Raw genomic sequence first — 26,052 nt, 5'->3', positions numbered from 1 at the left:
AATCAAATTTTATGTAAATTTGTCAAAATACTTAAATTTTTAGATTGTAACCTTTCTTTCCCTGCACGGACATCACCATGTCTTGTACTTTCTTGTACCGCAGCAGTGACTGTTTCAGTTCTTCAATTTTACGATCCTGCAAAGGAAAAGGTAATGAAAAAGAAAAATGAGGTCAGTTTATCCCCCCCCCCCGGAGCAGCTTTGGGTAGCTGGGATGTGATACACGGTGAATCCTAGTTGGTCACATGTACCTTTTCTTCATTTGCTGCCATCAAAGACTCCACTGCCTTCTTCATCCTCTGGACTTCCACATCTAGAGAGGAGAGAAAAAGATTAATGAAAGAGTTCCTGGTGTGAAGTTTGAGGGTGTTAAAATGTGAGGATATGTAAAATTTAAACATACAGGATGCAACATTACAGGCTGTCAGTCCAGCAACATCACGGCCACACTGCTTTTTAGAAACCAAACGTACACACAGTGTTGGTGTGAGCGGGTGTTTTACATGTTAACCTTTGCTCAAACATTTCCACTTTTCAACACACTGACACACACTCTGATAGCGGTCCCTTTCAGTACTTGTGTATTTTGGCATACCTCAGCCTTTTCTACCAGTTTCCCTTCTTTCTTCACAGCCACCCTTTCACTGAGAACATTTCTGATACTTTAGAAAACAGATGGATGAACAGAACTTTTTTTGTCCTCCACTTGTTCAGTTTCCTAATTTTTTTACACTGCAAATTATGCTTATATCTCTCAAACTGTTATTGTTGGCAGTAGGGATGCACCGATACCGATACTGGTATCGGGTATCAGGGGCCGATACTGTAAAATGTGTGTGTACTCATACTCGTAAAAGTTAACCGATACCATGAACCGATACCAACTTATTTCATTAATCAGAGGGAGGCTTGTCATTTCTGTTGTAGTTTTTTAGATTGGCCACTAGGGGGCCAATTATTATTTTATTTATTATTTATTTTATAATTTTTTATATTTTATTATTTATTTAATAAGAATTATTTTGTTTGTTTGTTTACAATATGGACACTCTGCAATAATTTAAAAGTTTATTTTATTCGAAACCTAATTTGTATTTATTTTATTCCAAACAGAAGTGTTTATTTATTATTCTGAAAGCTCGAGACAGTGCCAATAGTTCAGTGATATTTTGTAAAATTACAAAGTGGAGACTCTGCAATAATTTAACAGAAGTGCTTATTTTTCACTTGAAATTTTTTTGTGGTCATTTTTATTAAGATTTTATTTTTTATCGGCAGGGAATATAATAAAACCTGTCTTCCAATTAATTGTATTTGTGTGTGTGTGTGTGTGTGTGTGTGTGTGTGGTAGAAGTATCGTTTTTTTGTACTCTGTATCGGCAAGTACTCAGATCCAAGTATCGGTTTGAAAAAATTGGTATCGTTGCATCCCTAGTTGGCAGTGAAACAAAAGGCCAAAACTTTGAGATAAATCTACTCAAGGATGACTACAAACAAAGAAAATCCTTCTTCTGGAGTGAACCTGATAGAAAAGCTGCAGAATGACCTCAAGAAACTCATTTATACTGAAACATTTTGAGAATCTGGCTGAGCAGAAGCAGTCCTAAGGATAAACTGTCTGTTAAACATTAAACTGGTCTGGTCTACAGCTACAAATGTTTATTCAAGGTTACTTCTACCCAAGAAAAGTTTGACTAGTTATTAAACTCGGGGGCCTCGCTTATTTTTCCTCACCTGCACTGTAAATGTTTAAAAGGTATGCTCAAGACATGAAGGTAGCTTGTGTTTTTGCTTTAGTCAATAGGATTCTTAAAATGGACACTTGTAATTTGTACTTCAATATAGAGAATCATGGAGAGTGCATGTGCTGTGCATGAAAAATGAAACTGTTCTATACAGATGAATGTAGAGTATAGTATATATAACTGATGGGAAAGTGGACATTTATTAAGACAGCTGTACATGAAAGAAACTGAAAAGCACAACAGCAGGACAGGTTAGCAGGGTGCGCACACACGCACACACAGGTTGCTGGTGAAGAGAGGTAGGTGATTAACGTTGGAAGACATGAGTCAGAAGGTGGAGTAAGCAGTCTGAAGGGTCACAACAAACAGTTCATTCTTCATTCCTGCTAACAACACAAGGCAAACTGTTCTTGTTGCTGTTGTAGCCGGGCATTAAAAACTCAGTGACAAGATTCGTGCCATTAAAAAAAAAAGTTGAGATGTGGCGCGCTGTGGTCGGGTACTAGCACTGCAACTGGTTATAATGGACAAGCAGAGTTCAGATGGCTCATGCTCGTTCATGCAAATAGGGGTGGAGGTGAGTGCAATAATAAAATCACGGACATAAAAACCCCCCTTACGTTTTTCTTTCAGCCTCTTTCTAAGAGTTTCATCTGGATGAGAGACTAAACAGGACAAGAAATTATAAAATTGGTGCCTAGTAAATGCAGACTTAAGGAAGTGGTGTTTCTGATTGCACTTGACTTAACCATGCATTATAGCAAAATGCAGTAATGCGTGGTCAAGTAAATTATTTGCAAAAATACATACATTTTTGAGCGTGAAAACAGAATCTAACCAGATTTAATCGTTTTATGCCTCAAAAATTAAAAAGAAGAAGAAGAAGAGGTGCCAAAGGGAGAGGTCAAAAAACCATAATCATACAGCAAGCACAACAGTCATCCTGGGAAAAGCCGACCTTCATCGCCTGGAGTTTGTGCTCTTTCCTCTGTTTCTCATACTGCATCTGGCCCATTTTGATTTTCAGGCTAGAAAGTTTGGCCATTAGTGACTAGCAGTAAAGAGACAAGCCACGGAAAGAAGAAGAAAACAGAAATGGGAAGGAGAGAAGATAAAAAGAGATCAAGAAATGTTGAATATCTAAATTTCCAGGAAAATGACCACTAAAGCAGATTAAAAGTAGGCACCGCAACAAACAACAAAACCCCCAAAGCTACACGCAGTTACTACATGCAGTTCAAGAAGCATACGATAGAAAACATCCAAAGCAATCATCTGGAAAATTCTAGTAAGCAGAGTCCCTCCTTCACCTTTTCTAACGTCAGCATATAAAAGGGTGGTGGCAGTCTGATAGTCAGCTGGCCTTCACCTAGTTTAGTTTAGCTTTTTCTGTTCTTGGTTAACTTCTCTTTTCAAACTGTAAAACAAACAATTTTCTTGTCTGTGTTGTAACAATTAAGGGTCCATTTGATATTTGAACTCGTTTCCTTTTGCAACCAAAACCTAAATTCACAGCATTCAAACAGCCATGAGAATCTCTGAATGAGAAGGAAAAAAAATCCTAAATAACACGAAAAAATCTTAGATGTTGTTAATGGAATTGGATTAAGAGGCAAAAGGGTGACAAACTCTTTGTGACCAGGAGAGAGGAAAAAAACATGGTGGTTAGTAATCCCCCAGCCTCTGACTGACCACCTTCAAAGCAATTGCATCAGTTACCTGGCAGAAGGCAATTTGACTCAAAATAACTGAACTCCTTCTCAGACAATTTGGTAAAGGTTTGTCAATATGTCATCTAATTCATAACACCCCATTACACTGCAATCAATCAGAGTCACTGTTCCAGTGAGTGCAAATCATCTATGATGAGCCTTTTTGCAATAGAGGACTCAAGTCAGTGGCTGCATTGTGGTTATATCCCACATAAAAAGGAAGGCTGCTGAGCACCAGTGTCATTTTGAAGAAGTTGAATCACCATCCTGCAGCAGTGTGGCACCATTTGTGGAGGAACTTTGAAATTTCTGTTTCAAATTTATGATGTTCTGGCTGGACCCTGAATATAAATACATTTTTGATGCAAAATTCTGTGTACGTAGACAGCAACAGATTGGCCACATATGTCAACAGATTTGCAACTTTTGCAGATTAATCACAAACACATTGCAAGTACAAAAAAATTCCAAAAAGTTAGAACTCCTATGGACAGAAAGTCCATAGGAGGTGTAGAAGTGGCAGAAGCTTTTCGTTTCAGTGGTCGCAGAATCTCCTCTCTGCTTTTCAAAGATGATGTGATTAAGCTGGCTTTATCAGATGATGGCCTCCAGCTCACACTAGAGCAGTTTGGAGCAGAGTGTGAAGCAGTGGGAATGAGAATCAGCACTTCCAAATCTGAGGCCATTGTTCTCAGGCGGAAAAGGGTGGAATGCCCACTCTGGGTCAGGGATGAATTCCTGCCCCAAGTTGAGGAGTTTAAGTATCTCGGGGTCTTGTTCATGAGGGAGGAGAGAATTGAGTGGGAGATCGAAAGATAGATTGGTGCTCTGGGTGCAGTGACGCGGATGCTGTGCGGGTCCATTGTAGTGAAGAGAGAGCTGAGCGTGAATGTAAAGCTCTCAATTTACCGGTCGGTGTACGTCCCATCTATGGTCACGAACTTTGGGTAGTGACTGAAAGAACGAGATTGCAGATACAAGGGGCAGAAAAATTAGCTTTTACTGAGTGGCTGGCCTCTTCTTAGAGATAAGGTGAGGAGTTCAGCCATCCGGGAGACACTTAGATTAGAGCCGCTGCTCCTCCATGTTGAAAGGAGCCAGTTGAGGTGGCTTGGGCATCTGACTAGGATCTCTCCTGGGCGCCTCCTGGGTGAGACATCCGCCACCTTGAGGAGGTCCCAGGGCAGATGCAGGACATGCTGGAGACATATCTCTCAGCTGGCCTGGGAACACCTTGGTATTTCCCTGAAAAAGCTGGAGGAGTTAGCCAGGGAGAGGGAGGTCTGGGCTTCTCTGCTTAGGCTGCTGCTCCAATAGTGTAACAGAGCCCCGGATAAACGAAAGAAAACATAGATGGATGGATGAATAGATTGCATTCAGTTTCCCCCCTCCCCTTCAGATTTTACACAGCATCTGAACTTTTTAGGAATTAGGGTTGTAAATGCCAACTCAACCCCATTTCAATTTAAAACCGACACTGTATTATCACCATTTTGATCCATCAAAGCCGCTCTGCAAATACCAGCTGACTGAGTGATCACAGTCCTCGTCCACATCTGCAAAGGAACCATTTCCAAGGCAACAAGATCCAAATGCTCATTGCATAGTTGCAAAAATTCTGGCTGTGCTGTGGTCTCAAACCACTGTTTTCCCTACTGTGACTACAGAATAATACTATACAAATAGCAGCTGAAATGGTTGCATGAATAACTTTATCCAGGTAACAAGAGATGTACAGATATTATATTTTTTTAAAGGGCATAAAAGAACATTTCAGCTGTTAAGTATTGACTTTAAACAGAATGGTGGATTTTGGCTGTTTAAAAAAGGGTAAAACTAGTCCTTAAGATACATACACAGCCAGTAAAGTGCTCTGGGATGACTCACCTTAGTGGATTTAAGTTTCTTTTCATACTGTAGTTTTTCAGTCTCCAGTTCAGTCAGTCTGTACCGCAGCTCATTAATTTCAAGAATCAAATCCTGACAAAAGAAACAAAGAACAGGTCACACCTTAAATACTGAAGGATAATTCCCCCCCCCCCCCCCCCCCCCCCCCCACACACACACATTTTTTTGTCCTCTAGATAAAAATTTAACTCTAAGATTCCAAAATGAAATTTAAGTGAATCATTTTAACATCTCATTAACTGCTTCCATCTTGCAAATGTGACTTGTATCAGCAAAAAGTTCTATAAAGTGACTACAAATGCATTTGAAAGCAGCAAATCAGTGCTTCCAAGCAGCAGCAGTGACAAAATGAGGGGAAGCTGCTTGTAGAAAAGAAGTGATTTATGTGCTGTGAGGCGGAACACGGACAGCAGCTTTTTGTTCCAGCGGGGTGGAAGAGATGGCCGCGCTGCTACAACAAGACCATGACGTGTTTGAAAGCTTTCCAGACATTCTGCTCGGTCTATCTGGGAAGCAGAGAGCTTCCCATCTCTAGTAAACAAATGACTGACAACATCTTTATAAAAATCTTGTCTAATAAAGTAACAAAAAAAAATCCAATTAATATTACAATAATGTGGGTATACCGTCAATGGCTAGTTTAGCAAATACTAACAAGGAATAAAAATGACTTTGAGACTGATAATAAGACGGGATCCTCTCTCCCCGAGATTTAGGAGAAAATAAATGAGTGTTTCATTATTGTTGAGCCTGTGTGTGTGTCTGTGTGTGTGTGTCTGTGTGCATTAAGTGAGATAGAAAAGAAACATTCAGAAACAAAGAGGATTAGTTCACCTCGCTGTCCCTAAATCCGTCATCAAAGTCAAGCCTCTCTTTTTTCATACTGTTGAGTTTCAGCTTAAGGTTGGACACTTCAGACATAAGCTCAAGCTTCTGAGTCTCCAGAGTAGTTCTACACAGAAGCTCCTGTAATAACAAACAAATAATCTGTGTAAACAACACTGGTAGTACAGGAATTATTGTGTAAAGGTGGAGACACAAAAAGTCATTTGCAAAGCCTCAATGAGTAACAGTTTTAACAAGACGCCCCTGTTACATCCACTTATAAACTTAGCACAGCAGTGCACACAGTAGATGTTTACTTGACAGGAGGGTGTGAACTCAGCTCTTCCAGTTGAGAGTCAGCACCACCCAAACTTTCCCGTCCTCAGAGTGTAAGACAAACACACAAACACACACAGACCTGTTGCAGCATCTCCTCTGTGGCGTTGAGCTTCTCCCTGTGCTCATCCAAACACAAGTCCAGATCCCGAATCTTCTCCCCCTGAGCCTCAACCTGGTCTGTCAGTACACTCACCTGCATGAACACAAGGTAACACATTTTTAGAAAGGACAGCAAAGCCTGATATTAAACAAACCAAGGGCCAAGTTATTAAAGAACATGATGAGCCAAAGTTATCAGTTCCACTCTTTGTACTATTATAGATTTTTAAGAGTTTCAAGTCAGAAGAGAAATCTCTCTTAGTACGTCAGGGGTGGCGGCAGCTTTAGAATCATGCAATCAACATATACAGATACCCTGCTCCTAAAAACAGTGAGGGAGAGAACTAAACAAATCTGATCACAGTTCAAGTGCAATAAATCTTTTGCATGTGGGGCAGAAACACGAGCAAGCTTTGAAACCTCCAGTTAGGTTTTACAATGTTTCAGTTCCTTTCCAGATCCTGGAGAGTCCACCTGTAGCTACCCATAAATTATACAAACACTGGCTAATAATTACATTAGTAACCATTTGCCACCCCAGGGAAATTCATTAAAAATCAACAAACAAAAATGAATTCAATAATAAAGCATTATGTGAACTATTATTCAGAAATTTGCGGTTTCTTGACGTTTTCAGAGCAGCAGCAGATTTATTGAGTTTATTAAGGACGTCAGGCTGTGCTCCATTTTCACCTTTTAACTCTGCGTTGGTTTAAGTACTAGGAGTATTTTCTTAAGTAAAACAATATTTATCAGTAAGTGTTTTTTGTGTGTCAAACCCCTGACTTAATTTTTAGAGCTTCAAGCATTCTTTCAATGCTTGATGTTGCTAGGTTACAAAAATGGTTTTCTCGCCCGCCATTGTTTACAGTGTTGATAACGCAAGTCCTGCCCCTTCTTGTTTTTGACTGGTCGATGAGAGGGAGAAGTAACATCGATGAGCTTCACAGGACTTTTACAGAAAATAGACGGTGGAGGAGATGGTAAAATTATGGAATTACTGCTAGACAGGTACCTGAAGCACAAGAGACTCCTTATCACTCTCTAGTCGTGAAAGCCTCTCCTGGTAGTGGTCACCTCCACCCAATGAAATGTGTCCGTTAGACTGGGGAGAGAAAAATAAATTATTAGAAGAACTCTTTAATGTCTACTAATGTTCTCAGCTGAAATTCTTCACATCAAAGTGCCTGAGCAGCTACACCACTTCACCCTGCACAAATAAAACCTTACATGGTTGAAATGGAGAGCTCACATTCAGACTGCTGTACACAGAGTGGGTTACAGTATTACACAAAAACTCTCACTGGCCTGCAGCCAGTCACTGCTCTGATTCACAAGAAGTCTGTGCGTTTCTTGCTGCACATCAACTGTGACACCAATACAGCTAATCCATCTTGGATTCCATGGGAACCCAGCAGTACAGGACAATTGTTCTGCGTTTTCGCTTAGCAAACAAGCCATTTGTGGACTTGGATACAAGACTGTTTGCCCACACTGTTCTGTATTAATACAGCTTTAATTTGGCACACGCAACAATCAGAATCAAACCAGCTGTGCTACAGTTTGTTTGAAGGACGTCATGCCCAGCCATCACAGGAGAAACTCCTTCCATGATTTTTTGATTTATTATTAGTCCTTTATTTATCCAGGTAAAAAAATCTCATTGAGATTAAAAATCTAATTTCCAAGAGAGATCTGGCAAGATTACACAACTTGCACCGATTTCAAAAACAGAAAATGCAACACGAGCGCTACAACGGTTTACCCTGAGGCTACACTTTTCTGGATGGCAGAAGAGCAAAAAGTGGTCTGTTTGCTTTAATTTCTAAAGACCTGCTAATAAACTTTATCTCTTTCCATGAATCCAACTGATATTTCTAACATCCACAAGTAAGGGTCTTACCATGTGACCGTGGAGCCACTCAACAAAGCTGTCAGCTGTGGAGTCGGGGATCTGGCATCGTAGACTCTCCCTTTCCTCCGAGTCCATCAACTCTAGGACACTTCTTAGGTCTTCCAAAAGGTGAAGCGCTCGCAAACTACCCATAAAAGGTGACGTAGGCAACTGGCAGTCAAACAAACCATTGGAGTAGTCTATAGCTTTGGAACCTGAGACAAAAGAATCACAACAGGAATAAATATGAGGATAAAATTAGTCCAGAGACAGACTGCAGTGTCATCTTATGCTGCATGTGATGTTTGTTGACAAGCTTTAGTGAGTAAAAGTTCTCATCTGCTAGATTACAGAGGACATCAATCATTTTGTGGCTCAGGCACTAACAGTAATTGAAGAACACAATATAATTTTCCAAAATGTTGGGATGCTGTGTAAAATGTAATCACATTATTTAAAGCCAACACTGAATACACAATTTATAAAAATGTTGAAACTGAATAACTGTCATTAAAAGAAAAAGCGTATGTTAAAAAAAAAAAAAGTGTATTTCATAAAGGTTGGAACATGTTTACCACTGTGTTGCATCACCTCCTTTTTTAAGCAACATTTTAAGCCTTCTGATGAGGACACAAAAGGCTGGCAAAGTCACAAATGTTCCATCCTTACAACAGGTTTGCCTCTCCTTTCTGGACCCTTCTTATAGACCTTTGCTACTTTAATTAAAGTAGAATCTGGTTTGGCATAATCTTGCTAACATAATCAAAGATCTTAAAGACATTGTCTGGATGGCAGAACACATTACAATTATGCTGCAGCATCGATAGCACCTTTACAGATTTGCATGTTACCCATGTCACAAGCACTAATACACCTCGTCACATCAATACTGATTGATCAGACTAAAGAACTTTTTTTTCTCTCGACTTTTCACCAGTTCATGTCAAATGATGTCATGCCAAGTCATTTGTGTTATATATATGTAAGGCAGTGACTGGAATAGGTCACAAGGTGTCGCTGTTGAGCTGCATATACATTGTAAATTTTAGCAATTTTGACCATTTGTCCTCTGCAGGACACCGTAGTTCAGAGTTCTTGTTCACGCGGGCGCCATCTTTGTTCAGTGTTTACTGTGATTTGCAAAGGTAAGCACTGTCAGAGGTGTACTGCATTGGTTTTTTGTTTAAAAATAAGTGTTCCACTGTGTAAAATGGCGGTTTGCTAAGCATATATTGTGTTTGTTGGGAGGTTCATGTATTGTCTGATGAGAGTATGAGCAGTTTGTGTGCATGTTTCATTTGGTAATATCTGCCGCGATTTCGGGCTACATTCCCGCTAGTTAGCAGAGCACTCATTCGGGAAAAGTAATGCAAGATGAAGCATTAGCTTTCCAGCTACAGTTTGCTGGTAGTCCAGCTATGTTAGTTTTGTCTCATACACATTCCTGAGACCGAGGAATTTTGTAAAGACATGATTATTTTTGCTTAATGTGTTTTTTATATATTTGTTGTTGTCTTTTACTATGTTGATAATCACGCAGTGTTTACTGTGATTTGCAAAGGGCCAGCAGCAGAGTTGGAGTGGTGCTTGCCCCAGCATCTGAATAAACGGCGCGGTCCGAGCCACAAATTGAACGCCTGTGTCCGACTGGTCTCTCTACTGTGCACCCCAATCCAACACAAACTTACACAACGCAGAGTCCGGGGTGTAGGGAGGCCCCTGCACTGGTTGGGTTACATCTTTGGTGCCGTGACCCGGATTTGTGGCACTTCGAGACCGGAGAGAAAGCAATGCCGACACCCCCAGCTACGCTGCTGCAGTAAGAGGTGTTGCCGTCTGACGGGGTACTGAACTAAGTATATAACTGCCTGTGCAGCTGTATTACTGGGACTTTCACCTCCCCAGGCATATCCTTTGAAAGTGAAATCTTGGGGTGGTTTCATTTGAGGGTTTTCTGTCATTGAAAAGAAAAAAAAAAAAAAGACTCAGAGACTTGAATTGTAGTGAGAATGTTAACTGATGTTCCCTGTCTATAATGATAATCATCAAATGCGGTTAAGAAATTGCTTCTGATTTGTGTCATTCACAACCTCTGTGTTGAAGATAGTTGTTTAACTGCACTCTGAGTTTAATGCTGTTTTTTTTGTGAATTCTTTTTTGCGTTATGAGATGATAGTTGTCATACATCTGTGTTGTGTTCTATTTTACTAGAAATAGATTGTACTTACTCACACTGAAAAGCATACAACCCACATACATTTTTTGGTGCAGCTAAATTGGAAATACAGGACAGTGAAAATGATGAGAGACTATGCAGACACTCCGAAGAGGGCACAGCCTCACCTTTTGAATGAAAGGGCAACAGCTAGCGTCCATACAGTGGACCAACAGTCATCAGTGAAGTCGAAGCTGGTCACCCAGTTCCCCAGCTTCACTGGCCAGCGGCTACAGTATCACACCCCAATCAGGGACCTCACCGACTCTGGGCTGGGCACACAACAGACCCCACCACCAACCATGCTTTCACCCCAGACTGATCTTGGCGTGGCTCCAGCTCATGCCCCACCACTGCCAGCCTATGGAGGCCAAATGCAGGTGCCCTCACACCTATCTGAAATTCGCCCAAGTTCAGTGCCAGCCAATCAGACAAGCCAGTCCAACCACAGCCCTCTAACTACAGCCCCTCCAGTGTTTCAGCCAGATGTACAGATAACTATGCCCCCTGCTTTTTCTCCTCAGGCCAGTGTCCATGCTACACCGGCACCCCATGTTGCCTCATATCCCAACTACCCAGCGGTGCAAAGTACTCAGCAGCCCACCCTGAACCAATCATTTAACACTCCTTACCCAACGATGACCGTTCCATTCAGCTCCCAAGCATACACCAGCCATCTGTATTCCACACCTGCCCCCCAAGCCACCATGCCAAGCCCCCTAACAGTGCAGGGAGTGGGCATAATGAATAATCGTTCTGCAGCCGAGCAGACCCTTGAAAGTTCAAAGCATGGGCTGACCCCCCGTTTGCCCCGCATGCCACTAGCTGCTGTCCATGACTCTCGAGCTCCCCTCCACTCATCTGCTATAAGCTCCAACACTGTCATGCCCCCTATTGTGAATATGACCCATGGAGGTTTTATAGCCCCACCCGGCACCCATGCCTCAATGCACGTACCAACCTCTGCTTTAGACCCCCAAGCTAGTGGACACCCTGGTATACCCCCCCAGCAGGTGCATACCTCTTTAAGTGCTCCTGGCGGGGCTGCAGCCAACGCTAACCCCCCACTAGCTGCCTACGGTGGTTTTATACAGACTCACCAAGTGAAAAATGTCCAAGCCTTCACTGGCAGTGCTGACAGCAAGGTCCTTGTAGAGGACTGGATTCGTGACATGCAGTATCTTCTTGAGGCAATAGAGCTCCCGATTCACCTACGCTTTTCCACGGTGGTGCGTCACCTAACTGGTGAAGCCCGAAAGCTGGTCCTGAATCTACCTCTCCATGTCCAAACACCTGAAAGGGCATTCGAAGAACTGAGAGCACGGCGACACACAGAGCTCCTCAGATCTACTAGCGGACTTCTATGAGCGTGTTCAGAGGTCTGGGGAGTCTGCCTGTTCATATGCTATAGCACTGGAGGCAACACTGCGAGCTGTGGAAGAAAACCAAAGAGGAGGCAAGCCTTTCCCTGACCGTGACAGTAAACTCACCCGGCAGTTCATACGGGGGATTAATGATGAAGATGTGTATGCGAGGATCTCGCCAATGAAGCCCCGGCTTTTGAGTTTCCGTGAGCTGCAGGCTGAGCTCCGAAATTTAGCAAAAGAAACAAAGAGATTCCAGCCTCAAAACAAGTCAAAGAGAACTTATGCCCAGGTACAAGTGGCATCAGAGTGTAGTGTGAATGTGAAGGCAGAAAAGGCTAAACATTCCTCAGAGTGGTCAGAGCTAGCAGAGATGGTCAAGAAATTAGCATTGAGCCAGGAGGAGCAGATGGCCAAGTTGACCCACCTTGAATCGAGAATTGATGCTCCATCCTCTGCCACTCCACTGAGAGTCCGACCACCTCCTGGGGCTGCAACCCCAATGTCAGTGGTCACATGCTACCGGTGTGGGAAGCAAGGACATATAGCCCGGGTTTGCAGAGCAGTGCTCCCAGGGCCTGATCAGACATGGGCACGCGATCCTCAGCCTGTGACCCCCATGGAGGGAAACACTTACTCAGCTCAGCCTTTAAACTGATAAAGCCCATGGTCGCCGGGGCAACCATGGGTGAGCAGCAAGTCCCCACAGTGCAGGTGAACAAAGGTGACGGAGGAGAGAGCACTCCCCTAGTTGGTCCCAGGAATGAGGGAGAGGTGGAAGTCAACGGAATGAAGTGCAGGGCACTCATCGACTCTGGCTCCCAGATAACCAGTATTACGCATCAGTACTGGCGCAGCCACCCCACCCTCCATAAACAAAAGCTACAACCTTCTAAGATACCTATAGAAGGTGCAGGGGGCCAGAGTGTCACCTACCATGGTGTGCTACGCATCGACCTGAAATTGTTGGGGAGAGAGTTTAAGGGTGTGCCCGCTTTTGTTGTCACTAACACAGAGTACCGCTCCACTGTTCCTCTGCTTGTAGGAACTAATGTCCTCTGTGCCTCCAGAAGCCACCTCCAGGCAACCTACGGCTTGCAGTTCCTTCTCCAGGTCAAGGAGACTCATCCGGAGTGGTACACCTCCCTGCTGGAGATTGAGAGCACTGAACAGTGTGATGTGGATGACACAGTGGGCCCTGTTGTTTACACTGGTCGTAAGGTACACATTCAAGCTGGGAAAGAGATGGATTTAATGTGCAAAATAAAAGCTGGACCACAAAGAAAGACTTATACAGTCTTAATTGAAGGCCATCCCTCCCTGCAGCTCAGCCAAGACATCCTGGTCGCCAGAGTTCTTGCTGATGTAAAGAAAGGATGTGCCCCGGTAAGAGTGATGAACCTCTCCCAGCATGCTATCACTATCAAGCCTCACACGCATCTGGCCAAGGCATCTCTGGTGGAAAGTATTGTGGACTTTTCAGACAGGATGCAGGGCAGTCATCACATTCGCGGAGGCAGAGAAGCATGCCTGGGTATGGACCACGTTGTGGCAAGCCAGGAAGTGGATTTAAGTGGCGCAGACGTCGAAAACGAGCACCAGCGTTCCCTTCTTAAAGAGCTGGTGGAAAGGAACGTAGGTGTGTTCTCACAGCACCCCCTGGATTATGGCCATACAAAGACTGTGCAGCATGAAATCCCTCTGGTCGACTCTAAGCCATTTCGACTGCCTTACCGTAAGATCCCCCCATCACAGTGGCAGGATGTGAGAAGGTTGCTGACAGAAATGGAGGCAGCAGGCGTTATCAGGCCCAGCAAAAGTCCATATGCTTCACCTGTCGTGATCGTAACCAAGAAAGATGGATCACTAAGGCTGTGTATTGACTATAGGAAACTGAACTCCTGCAGCACGAGAGATGCTTTTCCTCTCCCCAGAATAGAGGAAGCTCTGGAGACTCTAGGGCAGGCAAGATACTTCTCCACCCTTGACCTCACTTCTGGTTATTGGCAGGTAGAGGTGGCGGAGCATGACAAACACAAGACGGCATTCAGCACCCCTATGGGGCTGTTTGAAGCAAATCGGATGCCCTTTGGACTCCAGAATGCTCCCTCCACCTTTCAGAGACTCATGACCTGCTGCTTTGGCGACCTGAACTTCACCCACCTCCTAATCTATCTTGATGATCTCATTATATTCTCCAAAACCTTTGATGACCATCTGGAAAGACTGCAGCTGGTGTTCGATCGGCTTCGGGAGCATGGCTTGAAGTTAAAGCCTTCTAAATGCCAGCTAGTGAGAAAGGAGGTTCAGTATTTGGGTCACTTAGTGTCTGCTGAGGGGATCCGGACAGACCCAGAAAAGATCAGCAGGGTGAAAAACTGGGTGAGGCCCACAAACCGCAAAGAAGTGTTGCAATTCCTGGGATTTGCTGGATACTACAGGCGGTATGTAAGTGGGTACTCTACCCTAGCTGCTCCCCTGTACCGCCTAACTGCTGGTGACCCCAGGAAGAAAAAGAGAGGGGGAAAGAAAAGTCTGGCCACCGATCCACCCTTTATGTGGACAGATGAATGCGAGAAGGCATTTAAGACCCTAAAAGAAAGGCTGACAAGCGCTCCAGTGCTGGGATATCCTGACTATAGCTTGCCTTTCGTTCTGCAGACGGACGCCTCAGGGGAGGGTCTGGGCGCCGTTCTAGCTCAGGTCCAAGGGGGAGCTGAGAGGGTCATAGCCTTCGCCAGCAGAGGTTTGAGCCCAGCAGAGACAAGGTATCCTGCACACAAACTTGAGTTCCTTGCTCTCAAATGGGCGGTCACAGACAAATTCTACGACCACCTCTATGGGCGTAGGTTCTCTGTCCAGACAGACAATAACCCTCTCAAGTATGTTATGTCCTCAGCAAAGCTGGATGCCACAGGCCAGCGGTGGGTGTCTAGGCTGGCTGCTTTCGATTTCGATGTCCAGTATCGGAGGGGACAGAGCAACACAAACGCTGACGCCCTCTCTCGCATGTCTAACCAGGAGGTCATGCACATCCTACAGACATGCCCTCAGTGGGTGGGTGTCGATGAACAGGGGCATGGTGTGACACAGGCTACCCAGGATATTCAAAGCCTCACTGGCCATGGCACGCCTGCAGGGGAGGAACTGGAACTCGGGCCCCCTACATCCACTGAGCCTTACAGGGATGTGGGGATGGAATCCCTGCCCACCATGACCAAACAGGAGATCCGTGCAGGGCAGAAAAAAGACCTTGTTATTGGCCCTGTCTTGCACTATAAGAGTATGAACCAGAAGCCAAGCCGCAGTGAGCGAATGAGTGCTGAAGGGCACGTGCGCCTTCTCTTAAAGGAGTGGAGAAGGTTAGTGGTAAGGGATGGCATCCTGTACCGCTGCGTCCAAGACAGCCAAAGGGGAGTAGTTGAGCAATTGGTGCTACCAGAGGATTTGCGTATATCAGTCAAGACTGCTCTCCACGATGACTCAGGCCACCTTGGTTTTGAGAGGACATTGCACATGATAAGGGAGAGATTTTATTGGCCACGGATGTTTCAGGAAATCAAGGCTTGGTGCGAGCAATGTGAGAGGTGCTGCCTTAGGAAAACTCCAACCGCAGGGGTCAGGGCCCCCCTGGTCAGTATCCACAGCAGTGCCCCCTTGGAGCTAGTTTGTGTGGATTTCTTGACTCTTGAGAAATCAAAAGGTGGTATCGAAAATGTCCTTGTTGTCACTGACCATTTCTCACGCTATGCACAGTGGCTAAGGTGCTGTATAGAAACTTTTTCTGTCGGTTTGGCTTCCCAGCAAAATTGCATGCAGACCAAGGGCGTAATTTTGAAAGTGCTGTGGTGAAGGAGCTTTGTAAATGCACCGGCATCACTAAGACCCACACCACGCCCTATCACCCACAGGGCAACGGGACAACTGAACGGTTTAACCGCACCCTCATGAACATGCTGGGGACGTTAGAACCTCACCTGAAGCCCCGGTGGCACGAATATGTGGATGCAATGACACACGCCTACAACTGCACCCGCCATGATTCAACAGGGTACACACCATACTACTTGATGTTTGGCAGGCATCCACGGCTCCCTGTCGACTTGGTTTTTGGGCTGTCAACCACTAATGGGTCGGGGGGATATAGCGAGTATGTCCAGACCCTGCATGACTGCTTGTCACAGGCTTCTGCACAGGCTAATCAGGCCTCTCGCCAGGCTAAGGGTCACCAGAAAAGATACTATGACCGACAAGCAAAGAGTCAAAGCTTCAGCCCGGGTGACAGAGTCCTTGTTAAAGTGTGTCATGTGGAGGGGCGAAGCAAACTCGGAGACAAGTGGGAGTCATGTCCATACATTGTGGTGAAGAAACAGCCAGACATGCCGGTGTATGTGGTGCGATCGGAAAATGGTGATACAGAGAGAGTGGTCCACCGCAACCTACTCACACAGTGTATGTTTCTTCCAGTGGAGCAGGTGGGAGAGGAGGCAAGGGAGGAAATGGAGCTCGATGTGGAGGAGGTGCATAGAGGAGAGATTGAGGATGTAGAGGACAGTGGAGAGCAGGCTGGTGAAGTAATCAGACACGAGGAAGAGTCGGACACGATCGAGGACTGGGAGGCTGATAGCCTGGAAGGAGGTGGGGAGGGAGTTTCAGCTGAAGCAGCAAATGGATCACTTGCCCCCACAGGACCAGGGGAAAAGGACACAGGGGCAGGACAAGAGAGTGAAGATTGGAGGGGGAATGAAACTGCCAGGGTCACCCACTCACCTCCCAGACCAAGTGAACCAAGGAGGAACTTGCCGAGGAGTCGGCATCCCCCAAAGAGACTGACTTATGGGTCGAGAGTTAACGAACCAGAGGCGGATCAAAAGAAGATAGAAAGGGGATGGAAGCTGTGGCAGAGGGCCAAAGCAAGGAGGGCTGCAGGAAACACGTAGGATGACACAGCCAGTGTACCCATACTAATAGGATACACACATAGACATTTTCGCATTACACTGCACATCTTCCCACACCGTTATTCTTTTATACATAGTGAGACTGTTTTGTTTTGTTTTGTTTGATGACTGGGACGCCATCACTTAAAGGAGAGGCGGATGTAAGGCAGTGACTGGAATAGGTCACAAGGTGTCGCTGTTGAGCTGCATATACATTGTAAATTTTAGCAATTTTGACCATTTGTCCTCTGCAGGACACCGTAGTTCAGATTTCTTGTTCGCGCGGGCGCCATCTTTGTTCAGTGTTTACTGTGATTTGCAAAGGTAAGCACTGTCAGAGGTGTACTGCATTGGTTTTTTGTTTAAAAATAAGTGTTCCACTGTGTAAAATGGCGGTTTGCTAAGCATATATTGTGTTTGTTGGGAGGTTCATGTATTGTCTGATGAGAGTATGAGCAGTTTGTGTGCATGTTTCATTTGGTAATATCTGCCGCGATTTCGGGCTACATTCCCGCTAGTTAGCAGAGCACTCATTCGGGAAAAGTAATGCAAGATGAAGCATTAGCTTTCCAGCTACAGTTTGCTGGTAGTCCAGCTATGTTAGTTTTGTCTCATACACATTCCTGAGACCGAGGAATTTTGTAAAGACATGATTATTTTTGCTTAATGTGTTTTTTATATATTTGTTGTTGTCTTTTACTATGTCGATAATCACGCAGTGTTTACTGTGATTTGCAAAGGGCCAGCAGCAGAGTTGGAGTGGTGCTTGCCCCAGCATCTGAATAAACGGCGCGGTCCGAGCCACAAATTGAACGCCTGTGTCCGACTGGTCTCTCTACTGTGCACCCCAATCCAACACAAACTTACACAACGCAGAGTCCGGGGTGTAGGGAGGCCCCTGCACTGGTTGGGTTACATATATATACATACACACACAAATACCAGCATTGTAACATTACTCTGAACAGGTGAACAGACATCTGGGCATAGACCCACTGAGGGGGGAAGGGATATGGAGAGAAATGTAATGCATATAGGTGACTGAATGAGATTTACATAGGTAAAAAAAAGAAAAAAAGAAGGGACGACCCCCCCCCCCCCCCCCCCCCCCCCCCAAAAAAAAAAATGATGCTATGAGATTGACCTTCACTTGGATTCTTTTATTGGTAAAGACTGACAAATACATGGGGTGGGGCATTAACTTTTCCCAGCTTTTAAAAGGGGTAGAAAAAGTTTAAGAACCACTGGTTTAGAGTTACACAGACTCAAAGTGCAAAGAATAAAGGCTAGATGGAGCACAAGGTATCACATGACAGCTTGAATGTCAGCTGTGCAACAAGCCATAACAAGACACCAGATAAGGGCTTATCAATGTTGACTCAACCTAGAAGACCTGCAGAGACTTTGTTGCTTTAGGCTTTCACAAGTACTAAAAGTCATGGTAAAATATTGCGCTGATACTTTTTAACGGGAGAGGTTTACCTGCTATAATTCCATCCATCTGCTCAAGAGCAGCAGCCAACATGTCGCTGGCATCAGACATCATCTTCAGTCACTGACAAACCTATAAAGACCAATAAAACCAGTTTAAAGGGTTAGCCCCGAAACACAGTAAATGTTTTAAAACTATTTTTTAAACTACAGTTCAGTTCACATTTCAACTTACAGGTTACAGATTTTTTTTTTTTTCCCAAACATGTCTGCTCATTTGCTCATGCACATAAAATAAACTTTTATTGTTATGTATTTCCAGTTCACTCTTGAGCAGGATGATCTTTGAATGTTACAGCTTTAACCAGACATACATTTTTAAAAACTTGTTTAAGCCACAAAAAACAAAACGAAACAAAATAAAATTTCCTGATTAGCAGAGGCAAATCAAAATTGTGAGATACCCAGTTGGGATAATGATTACAAATTTTGACTTATGGATGGCAGCAAAGTGGCAGAAACCTAGCGCACCGTAGTGCTGGAAGATAAAAATTGTGTTTTGCTAAGAATTTTGATTTCGATCTGATGTTATGCATATTTTGATATGCCAGTTGTTTAATATTAAATTAAACCAATATCTAAAACACTGGTGTTCTGAATGTCCTATCAACAGGACAGTGGGAACTTTGTTTGGATTGAAATAAAGATGCATTTCCGTGTCCCAGTCTTTACATTTGCCCAAACAACACAGCAGTCCCTTTCTCTTCTGATGTTCGAAAGACCCTGCTGTATATTTGTACATGTTTAAGCATGCAAATAGAGATGTTCATGTGCACACAAACATCCACTGACACCTCTTCTTTATTCAGCTACCTTCAATCCTGGGAGTGCCCAGCACTGGGACGTTCCACCAGTTTCAGACTTTATGGAAACCACCCACAGACTGAGCACTGTTATTTAAGCATTTCTGTAGTCACAGTTTCCATTATGTGTAAAAGAAGCACGTACTAAAACACAAGACTCGACACAACACACAGCAGACTGAGAGGAGATGAGCACCCAGCATGCCACTGGTCCACAGTAAAGTGCTGGGTGGTTTCCAACAGTAAAATCCTGAATGTGTGTAAAGATGCTTCTCTCAGTAACAACAGTAGCTGCTTACTACACATTTTGCAAAAGACCTGACATTTAGAAATGGCAGGGCAGAATTCGAGCATTTTACAATGTTTCCATGGAAGGACGAGGGCTGGTATACAAATATTTCTGCACATATATCCATAAATATTTCATGCCTGTGTGTGTAGACACCCCGAAAAAACAATTGCAACCCATTAGAAACCCTGCAAGGGATGACCTTTGAATGGTTGTCAGCTAAAATCTAAACTAAACTGACTAATTGATTAATTATACAAATCATACTAGTTTATATAAGAATTTGGTTTGCTAATAAGCAGCACGAATTCAAAAGTCAATATAATTTAGAAGCTAGAACTAAGAAATAGTTGACATAATATCAGCTACAGTAATGTGCAGGGGTACTAATGTACATTTTTTATTTAATTACACTCTCTTGTTAACACAATTATAACATCAGAGCCATCTTTGGATCCTTGGTTAACATCCTTGCAAGCTTTGATTCGGCTGCTGTTCACAGTATACTGCTCAGTGCATGGTTAAGCTGCTCAATTAACACTTTGACAAAGTTGGATTTCACTCACTTTGCTTTTGCAGGCAGAAAAGCAGTTTAGAAATTAGTAAATTAGAACAGCTTTTGCACGCTGGCCGAAGGATCAGGTGTGCGACTGGCTGCAGGAGCAGGGTCTTGGTCTTTATGTAAACATGGCTCGCGTGTGGATCTCCTCTGGACAGACGCTGCTACAGGCCTCGCAGCTGGACCTGGAGAGGGTGCGATGAAGCAGAAGAATTTAATAAATTTACCAACACTGGAAGAAAAGCATTCCTGCCCTGAACTTCCTGTGCAGTAACTGGGGAATGTTGTGTGTTTAATCCAAACTTGTGGATGTTTAGGAGCTGGGCATCAAACAGCCACTGCACAGAAAGAAGCTGCAGCTGGCTCTTCAGGCCCTCGGCTCAGAAGAGGACAATAAAGGAAAGCTGGACTACAACTGGGTGACAAGTAAGTACCAGCTGCTAGTCGAAGATATGAGTCTGCTGGTCTGTTTTTTATGTTTGTGATGTTTTCATCAGAATTGTGAACATCACAGCAGATGCCTTTGTGTGAAAGTAACTGAGAATAAAACAAAAAAACATGAAGGAGATTTTTCTGCCTGGATTTTTATAGCAGACAACCTTAAAAAGATTCTGCAATTTTGCATAATTTTAAAAAGTTTTAGTTTCTTCAGTATTGAACAGCAGAAATTAGGCTTTCTTGTCCGAGGTCATTTAAGTAAAAAAAAGAAAAAAAAAAGACAGCGGCCGACAGCGCTGTAAAAAATGGTAGACTTGTGGGTAATAAGCAAATGAATAATGCAGAAAACAGAGATTTGAGATGGGTGTTTGAAGTAGAGAGAGAGAGAGAGAGAGAGAGAGAGAGACGTAAACACAGAGCGGACCCGACGCATCAGAATCGGTGAGCTCCGACAGCGTGTCCGTGTACAGGCCATCAGGTGAGAAAGCCGAGAAAGAGAAAGCTGATTCTGATGCATCGAGTCCGCTCTGTGTTTACGTCTTTGTGTGGAATCCGTGTACCTGCTCTCATTTGCTGTTTGGTGGTTGTTGAATTAGTTTTGTGAGCTTTAATCTGAGAATCTGGCGTTTCTGGCAAAACACAGTTCTATTTAAAAGTCGTTTCAGGATTTAATGAATCGATATCGCTTTATTCAAGCTACTCACCTCTCTCTATCCACCTGCACTTTCAACTGGACCACGGCCAATCAGAGAGGTCCCGCCCCTGACTATCTCTGAATGGTTTAGTCCACGATAGGGGCATACTGTGTGTCTGTTGTTGACCACAGAGAGTTGCAGAGATTTTTTTTTGTTACCCGAAGAGTTGGTCACACTGGTGTGACCAAATATTTTTTTTAGTTGCACCACTGAAAAATTTGGTCGTATTTGCGACCAAATTAGTCGCACTCTAGAGCCCTGAATGGTCATCAAACATTTTACTGATATATACTGAGATGCCAAAACTCATCATTAAGGGTCCAGGTGAGGCCCTTCAGGGGGAAAAAGTTAAAATGAGAGTGCTATGGTTACGTGCCTGGATCCAGGGGACATTCGTTGAGTTTTGAAAACTCCATGGGCGTCTTTCCCGTGAGAATGCAATTCGAGCTTCGCAGCATGATGGGCATCCTGAGAAAAGCAGAGTTATCTTCATTAATAAAATATGAATATTGCTTCAGTGTTGTTATAAAGCAGAATACGTCAGCACAAATGAGTGAAGAAGGTCAGTTTATCAGCAAACAAAGCTTAAAAATCACAAAAGCTAAATCTTTTTTTAGCACTTGTTGGCTTACTGAGCTTTGCTGGAGAGGTTTTAAATTTGTAGATTTGATATAAATGTAACATAAATATGTCTGCATCACAGAAAAGAAGCAGGGGAGGGGGAAAAAAAAGATACCTTCCAATGGGCAGCGCATTGCGAATTATCCTCTGACTGCCACGGGTGTACTCTATATCCACTGTGATGGGCGCAGAGTAGGTCATATCTCTGAGACGACACTTTGGGATGAAACGGATGACTCTCAGCTATATCTCATCATCTTTAAAGGAAAGTATTGGAGGTGTAGGCACTCAAATATAAGTAACAAAAATAATTAATTAAGAAATACCTCTGAGGGCTACAACTAAATGCCAGCTGAGTCTAGAGATGCCTGAGTGAGACATGTTCCCTCTGTATTTAATGTGTGATTATCTGTCCAAAGTGTAGAGAATTAATGTGCAATGATATATATAAATATATATATATATATATATATATTTATATATATATATATATATAAATATATATATATATAAACATATATATGATATATATATATGATACACCTATATATGCACTGTCAAAGATACTTGTCTTTGAGTGAAGATTTAAGGTGATAAGACCTATAAATAACTGCAACTTGAATCTGTACTGAGGCTCAGTATTTGACACAGAGTTCATGTTCACTGCTGTAATAGCTAATAATGATTAATATAATAACTATAATATTGGCCATATTATATTTACATTACCAAAGTGATATGACTTTAGTCTCATGAACAACATTAGCTAATTGTTATTTACTAACTAATCTTAAATGACTGTTCAGTACAGAAATTAAGCCCAAAAATCATGTTTTACTGTCCTGTGGTCTCAACCTCAGATACTTATCGAATCACACAAAGCTCTTGTAGAAACAAACAAACAAATGAACAAAATATGTTTTCCTTCATTTCTGTCAAACAAAGTTGTATGACACGTTTCCAGCGGTTAGTATCATGGTTGCTAGGCAACCTGGGAAGCACGACAGAGACTAGACCGTCCCATACAGACAAACTTGCCGTTTATTTTGCAAATCGAGCTCAACACTGCCCCTAGCGTCCTGGAGCACTTCCGTTGTGTTTTGGAATTTGCATGTGCTTTGGAGTTTGCAAGTGTTTTGGAGTTTGCATGTGTTTTGGAGTTTGCATGTGTTTTGGAGTTTGCAAGTGTTTTGGAGTTTGTACGTGCTTTGTCTCTAGGGGCCACCGTAGAAAACTCCCTAATATAGCGACAAAATCGCTAAGTTGGCAACACTGTTTTCAGGGTATTTAAAAAAATTCAAAACAAAACAAAACAAAACCGTGCATCTCAATGGGCATTCTCTGAGCATGCGCAGAATTACGCACAGCTGTCCTGTGATCCTGTGATCGAACAAAGGATCAAAGGCTCAAAGAGCACTGACGTCAAATTCGCGGCCACAAAAGTCCTTAAATACCCCCTCTTCACCTTCGCAAACACAGTTTTACTTGGAACAGTTTCGGAAACAGCGAGTTGTGTTTTGCAAACCAGAAACCTTTCAGAAAGGGACTATTTTTAAACTTAAACAATTAAGCAAACATTTTTTCTTGTCGACACTTTGCATTAAACCTTTAAAGAAATGTCACACGAAACATTTAATAATTCACAGTCTGACAGAGAGATTCGAGAGGAATCACAAAGACTGTATGGGTTGATGGAGAGAGAAATACCTGACCCTATGGAGCTTCAAATGAAAATACAAGAACTCCAGTTGGAGTTGAGCACCCTAAAGTGCAAAAAGAATTATTATAAAGATCATTTCCATCAGTCAAGAGATAAGCTTAAAAACATGAAGGCTCAGTTGTCTCAGATTGAAAGTGAGAGAAACGAGCAAAAGAAAGAGAACACAGATCTCAAGGACTCTTTAGAGAGACTTGAGCAGCAAGTGGGAGAAGCTCACCATAAAACAATAAAAAAAGAAGAGATAATAGAAAAACAACATAGGGAAATATTTCAGAAGACAGAACTCACAGTTGAGCTGAAAAGAGAAATTTGTACTCTTCAGCGTCAGGTGAGACAGGCACTGGATGAAAAACAGTCACAGGTGGAATCTCTGGAGGCTAAAATGCAGGAGCAGGTAAGCACAATTCAGAGGATGCACCATGACTTTCAAGAGAAAGAAGAATATCTCCTTAAAGAGAACAGCAGCATTGCTGCTGAGATAAAAAAATTAAAAACAGAGAACACAAATCTCAAGAAACATTTAGAAAATCTTGAGTATCAAGAAAAGACAACAGAAAGTCTGACACTACAAATATTTCTGCTGGAAGAAAAAGTCAAAAAGCAGAATTTCAAACTTGTTCATAAACAAGATCTCATAGATGAACTTTATGAACATCTTAACACGAAAAGAGAAATAATTAATAATCTTAAGGATGAGCTGACAAGGGAGGAGGAAGAAAAAGTATTAGCTGCTGTTCACAACATCACTGGTGAACCTCTGCAGCAGGAGAGTCTTGCTCATGAACTTGAGGGGCTTGTTTCTCCTGTCTCAGAACCATCTCCTGATGTGGTCCCGACACAGGACAATCTTGGTCTTCAACCTTAAGAGCTTGATTCTCCTGTCTCAGAACCATCTCCTGACGTGGTTCCGACTAGTAGTGGTTCATGGCGTCATGGTGCCAAACGCCTACTTAAAATAGGTTTAGGTGTTGCCGCAGTAGGCCTTATTATACCTGCAGCTTACTGGGGCTTTTCAATGCTTTACAGTGATTGCCTTTTTAACTCTGCCTATAGCCTCCTTGAGCCATATTGCTACCTTAGTGATGGATTAGTTCCCTTTTAAAGACTAGTAATGATGGACTGCTTTTCATCCACAGTCCAGAAAACCATACGTTGTTCATGTTAGACAACATGAGCAACATTTAGCTAACTCGTGCTCTCATTTTTCTTTTCTTTTGCCTCTCACCCCCAACCAGTCGTGACAGATGGCTGCCCCTTCCTGAGCCTGGTTCTGTCAAAGGTTTCTTCCTGTTAAAAGGGAGTTTTTCCTTTCCACCGTGCCTAGTGCTTGCTCACAGGGGATCATTTGATTGTTGAGGTTTAATTTGCTTGAACTAAAAAAGTTCAACATTCTGGTGAGGGGTTCACATAGTAGGGAGCACTACAAAAGCTACAAATCTTTTAAAAAGATTTGTTAGCGGCAAATAAAAATAAAGAAAACAATTTTTGAAAAACATCTCTTACGGCTCTGTTTATTTGCTTAAATGAACACTTGTATTTTTTGTCATAGAAGAATATACATTGTCTTAAGTAAGTTTAATAATTTTAAATTTAGCCCTGTCACGGTTCTGGGTCAGTTTGACCCAGTACTTTGAGTTGTTATGTTTTGGTGTGTTTTTGCATTATGGATTGTTTTCTTATTCTCTTGTGGTGCTTTTGTTGGTTATGATGATGATGATGATGATGATGATTATTATTATTATTATTATTAATAATAATCCATGTTTTAGTTATTCTTGTTTAGGGATTAGTTCTTAGGTTTTGTGTTCTCGTGTTTATTGCTGGTTTAGTTCAGTGTCTAGTCTGTCTCTCTCTGTCCAGTCCGTGTCTTAGTTTAGTGTGTATTGTTTCCTGTTTTATTTTGAAGGATTGTGTCTTATGTCAGTGTGTCCAGCTTTGATCCCCTGACTCGTTAGCCCCAATCTCTCCCAGCTGTGTCTCCCTCCTGTTTTCCATTCCCTGATTACTTCCCTGTGTATATTAGCCCTGTGTTTGCCCTTGCTCAGTGTTGCGTCGTACCATCGGGTTATACTTGTGTGTTTTCGTGTTCAGTATTTTTGTGTTCAGTTCATGATTTGTTTTCTCCAGCAATGAAGTTGAGGTTTTGAGTTACAATTCTGTGTTCGAGTCCTGCATTTGGATCCTCATCTCCGCCTGCCCGCACACATAGCCCTGATATTACCAGCATAGAAGCATTCACAGTCATTACACTGTTTGTACACCATATGTGAAAAAAAGAAGAAAAACAGAAAGCCAAATTAGAAATACCTCTAAGCAGTAGAAGGTTGTTGACAGTAGCAAGCTACAGGTCTATCAATATCTTACTGTTTAACTTTTGTGTTAACTAGATTGATAT

The 26,052-nt window shown here is 42.8% G+C and overlaps 2 protein-coding genes across 3 annotated transcripts; one reads left to right on the top strand and one right to left on the bottom strand.

Moving 5' to 3' along the window:
- Window positions 1-51: 51 nt before the first annotated feature.
- LOC148101939 (liprin-beta-1-like) lies at window positions 52-22,176 on the bottom strand. 2 transcript variants are annotated; one of them, XM_087843016.1, is made up of 11 exons: window positions 22,053-22,175; window positions 21,693-21,784; window positions 20,191-20,368; window positions 18,524-18,605; window positions 8,532-8,737; window positions 7,644-7,733; window positions 6,609-6,722; window positions 6,200-6,331; window positions 5,345-5,437; window positions 252-313; window positions 52-136 (listed from the first exon to the last, which is right to left on the bottom strand). In XM_087843016.1, exons 4-10 carry the CDS (start codon window positions 18,585-18,587, stop codon window positions 293-295), a joined length of 720 nt encoding a protein of 239 aa, XP_087699142.1. In that variant the 5' UTR covers window positions 18,588-18,605; window positions 20,191-20,368; window positions 21,693-21,784; window positions 22,053-22,175; the 3' UTR covers window positions 52-136; window positions 252-292. The 2 variants fall into 2 exon arrangements, with proteins under 2 accessions (XP_087699142.1, XP_087699141.1); XM_087843015.1 differs by lacking the exons at window positions 52-136; window positions 252-313 and having other exon boundaries at window positions 5,223-5,437; window positions 22,053-22,176.
- Window positions 22,177-23,438: 1,262 nt separating this feature from the next.
- On the top strand, window positions 23,439-24,685 carry LOC148101938 (uncharacterized). The gene has a single exon (XM_087843012.1). It carries the CDS (start codon window positions 23,554-23,556, stop codon window positions 24,520-24,522), a length of 969 nt encoding a protein of 322 aa, XP_087699138.1. The 5' UTR covers window positions 23,439-23,553; the 3' UTR covers window positions 24,523-24,685.
- The last annotated feature ends 1,367 nt before the right edge of the window (window positions 24,686-26,052 follow it).

Source organism: Neolamprologus brichardi, chromosome 7 (assembly GCF_056152115.1).
Source record: "Neolamprologus brichardi isolate AB-2024 chromosome 7, ASM5615211v1, whole genome shotgun sequence".
In the NCBI taxonomy this organism is placed as follows: Eukaryota; Metazoa; Chordata; class Actinopteri; order Cichliformes; family Cichlidae; genus Neolamprologus; species Neolamprologus brichardi.
The sequence above is the reverse complement of the archived record's forward strand: the minus strand, read 5'-3'. Positions and strand labels throughout refer to the sequence as shown.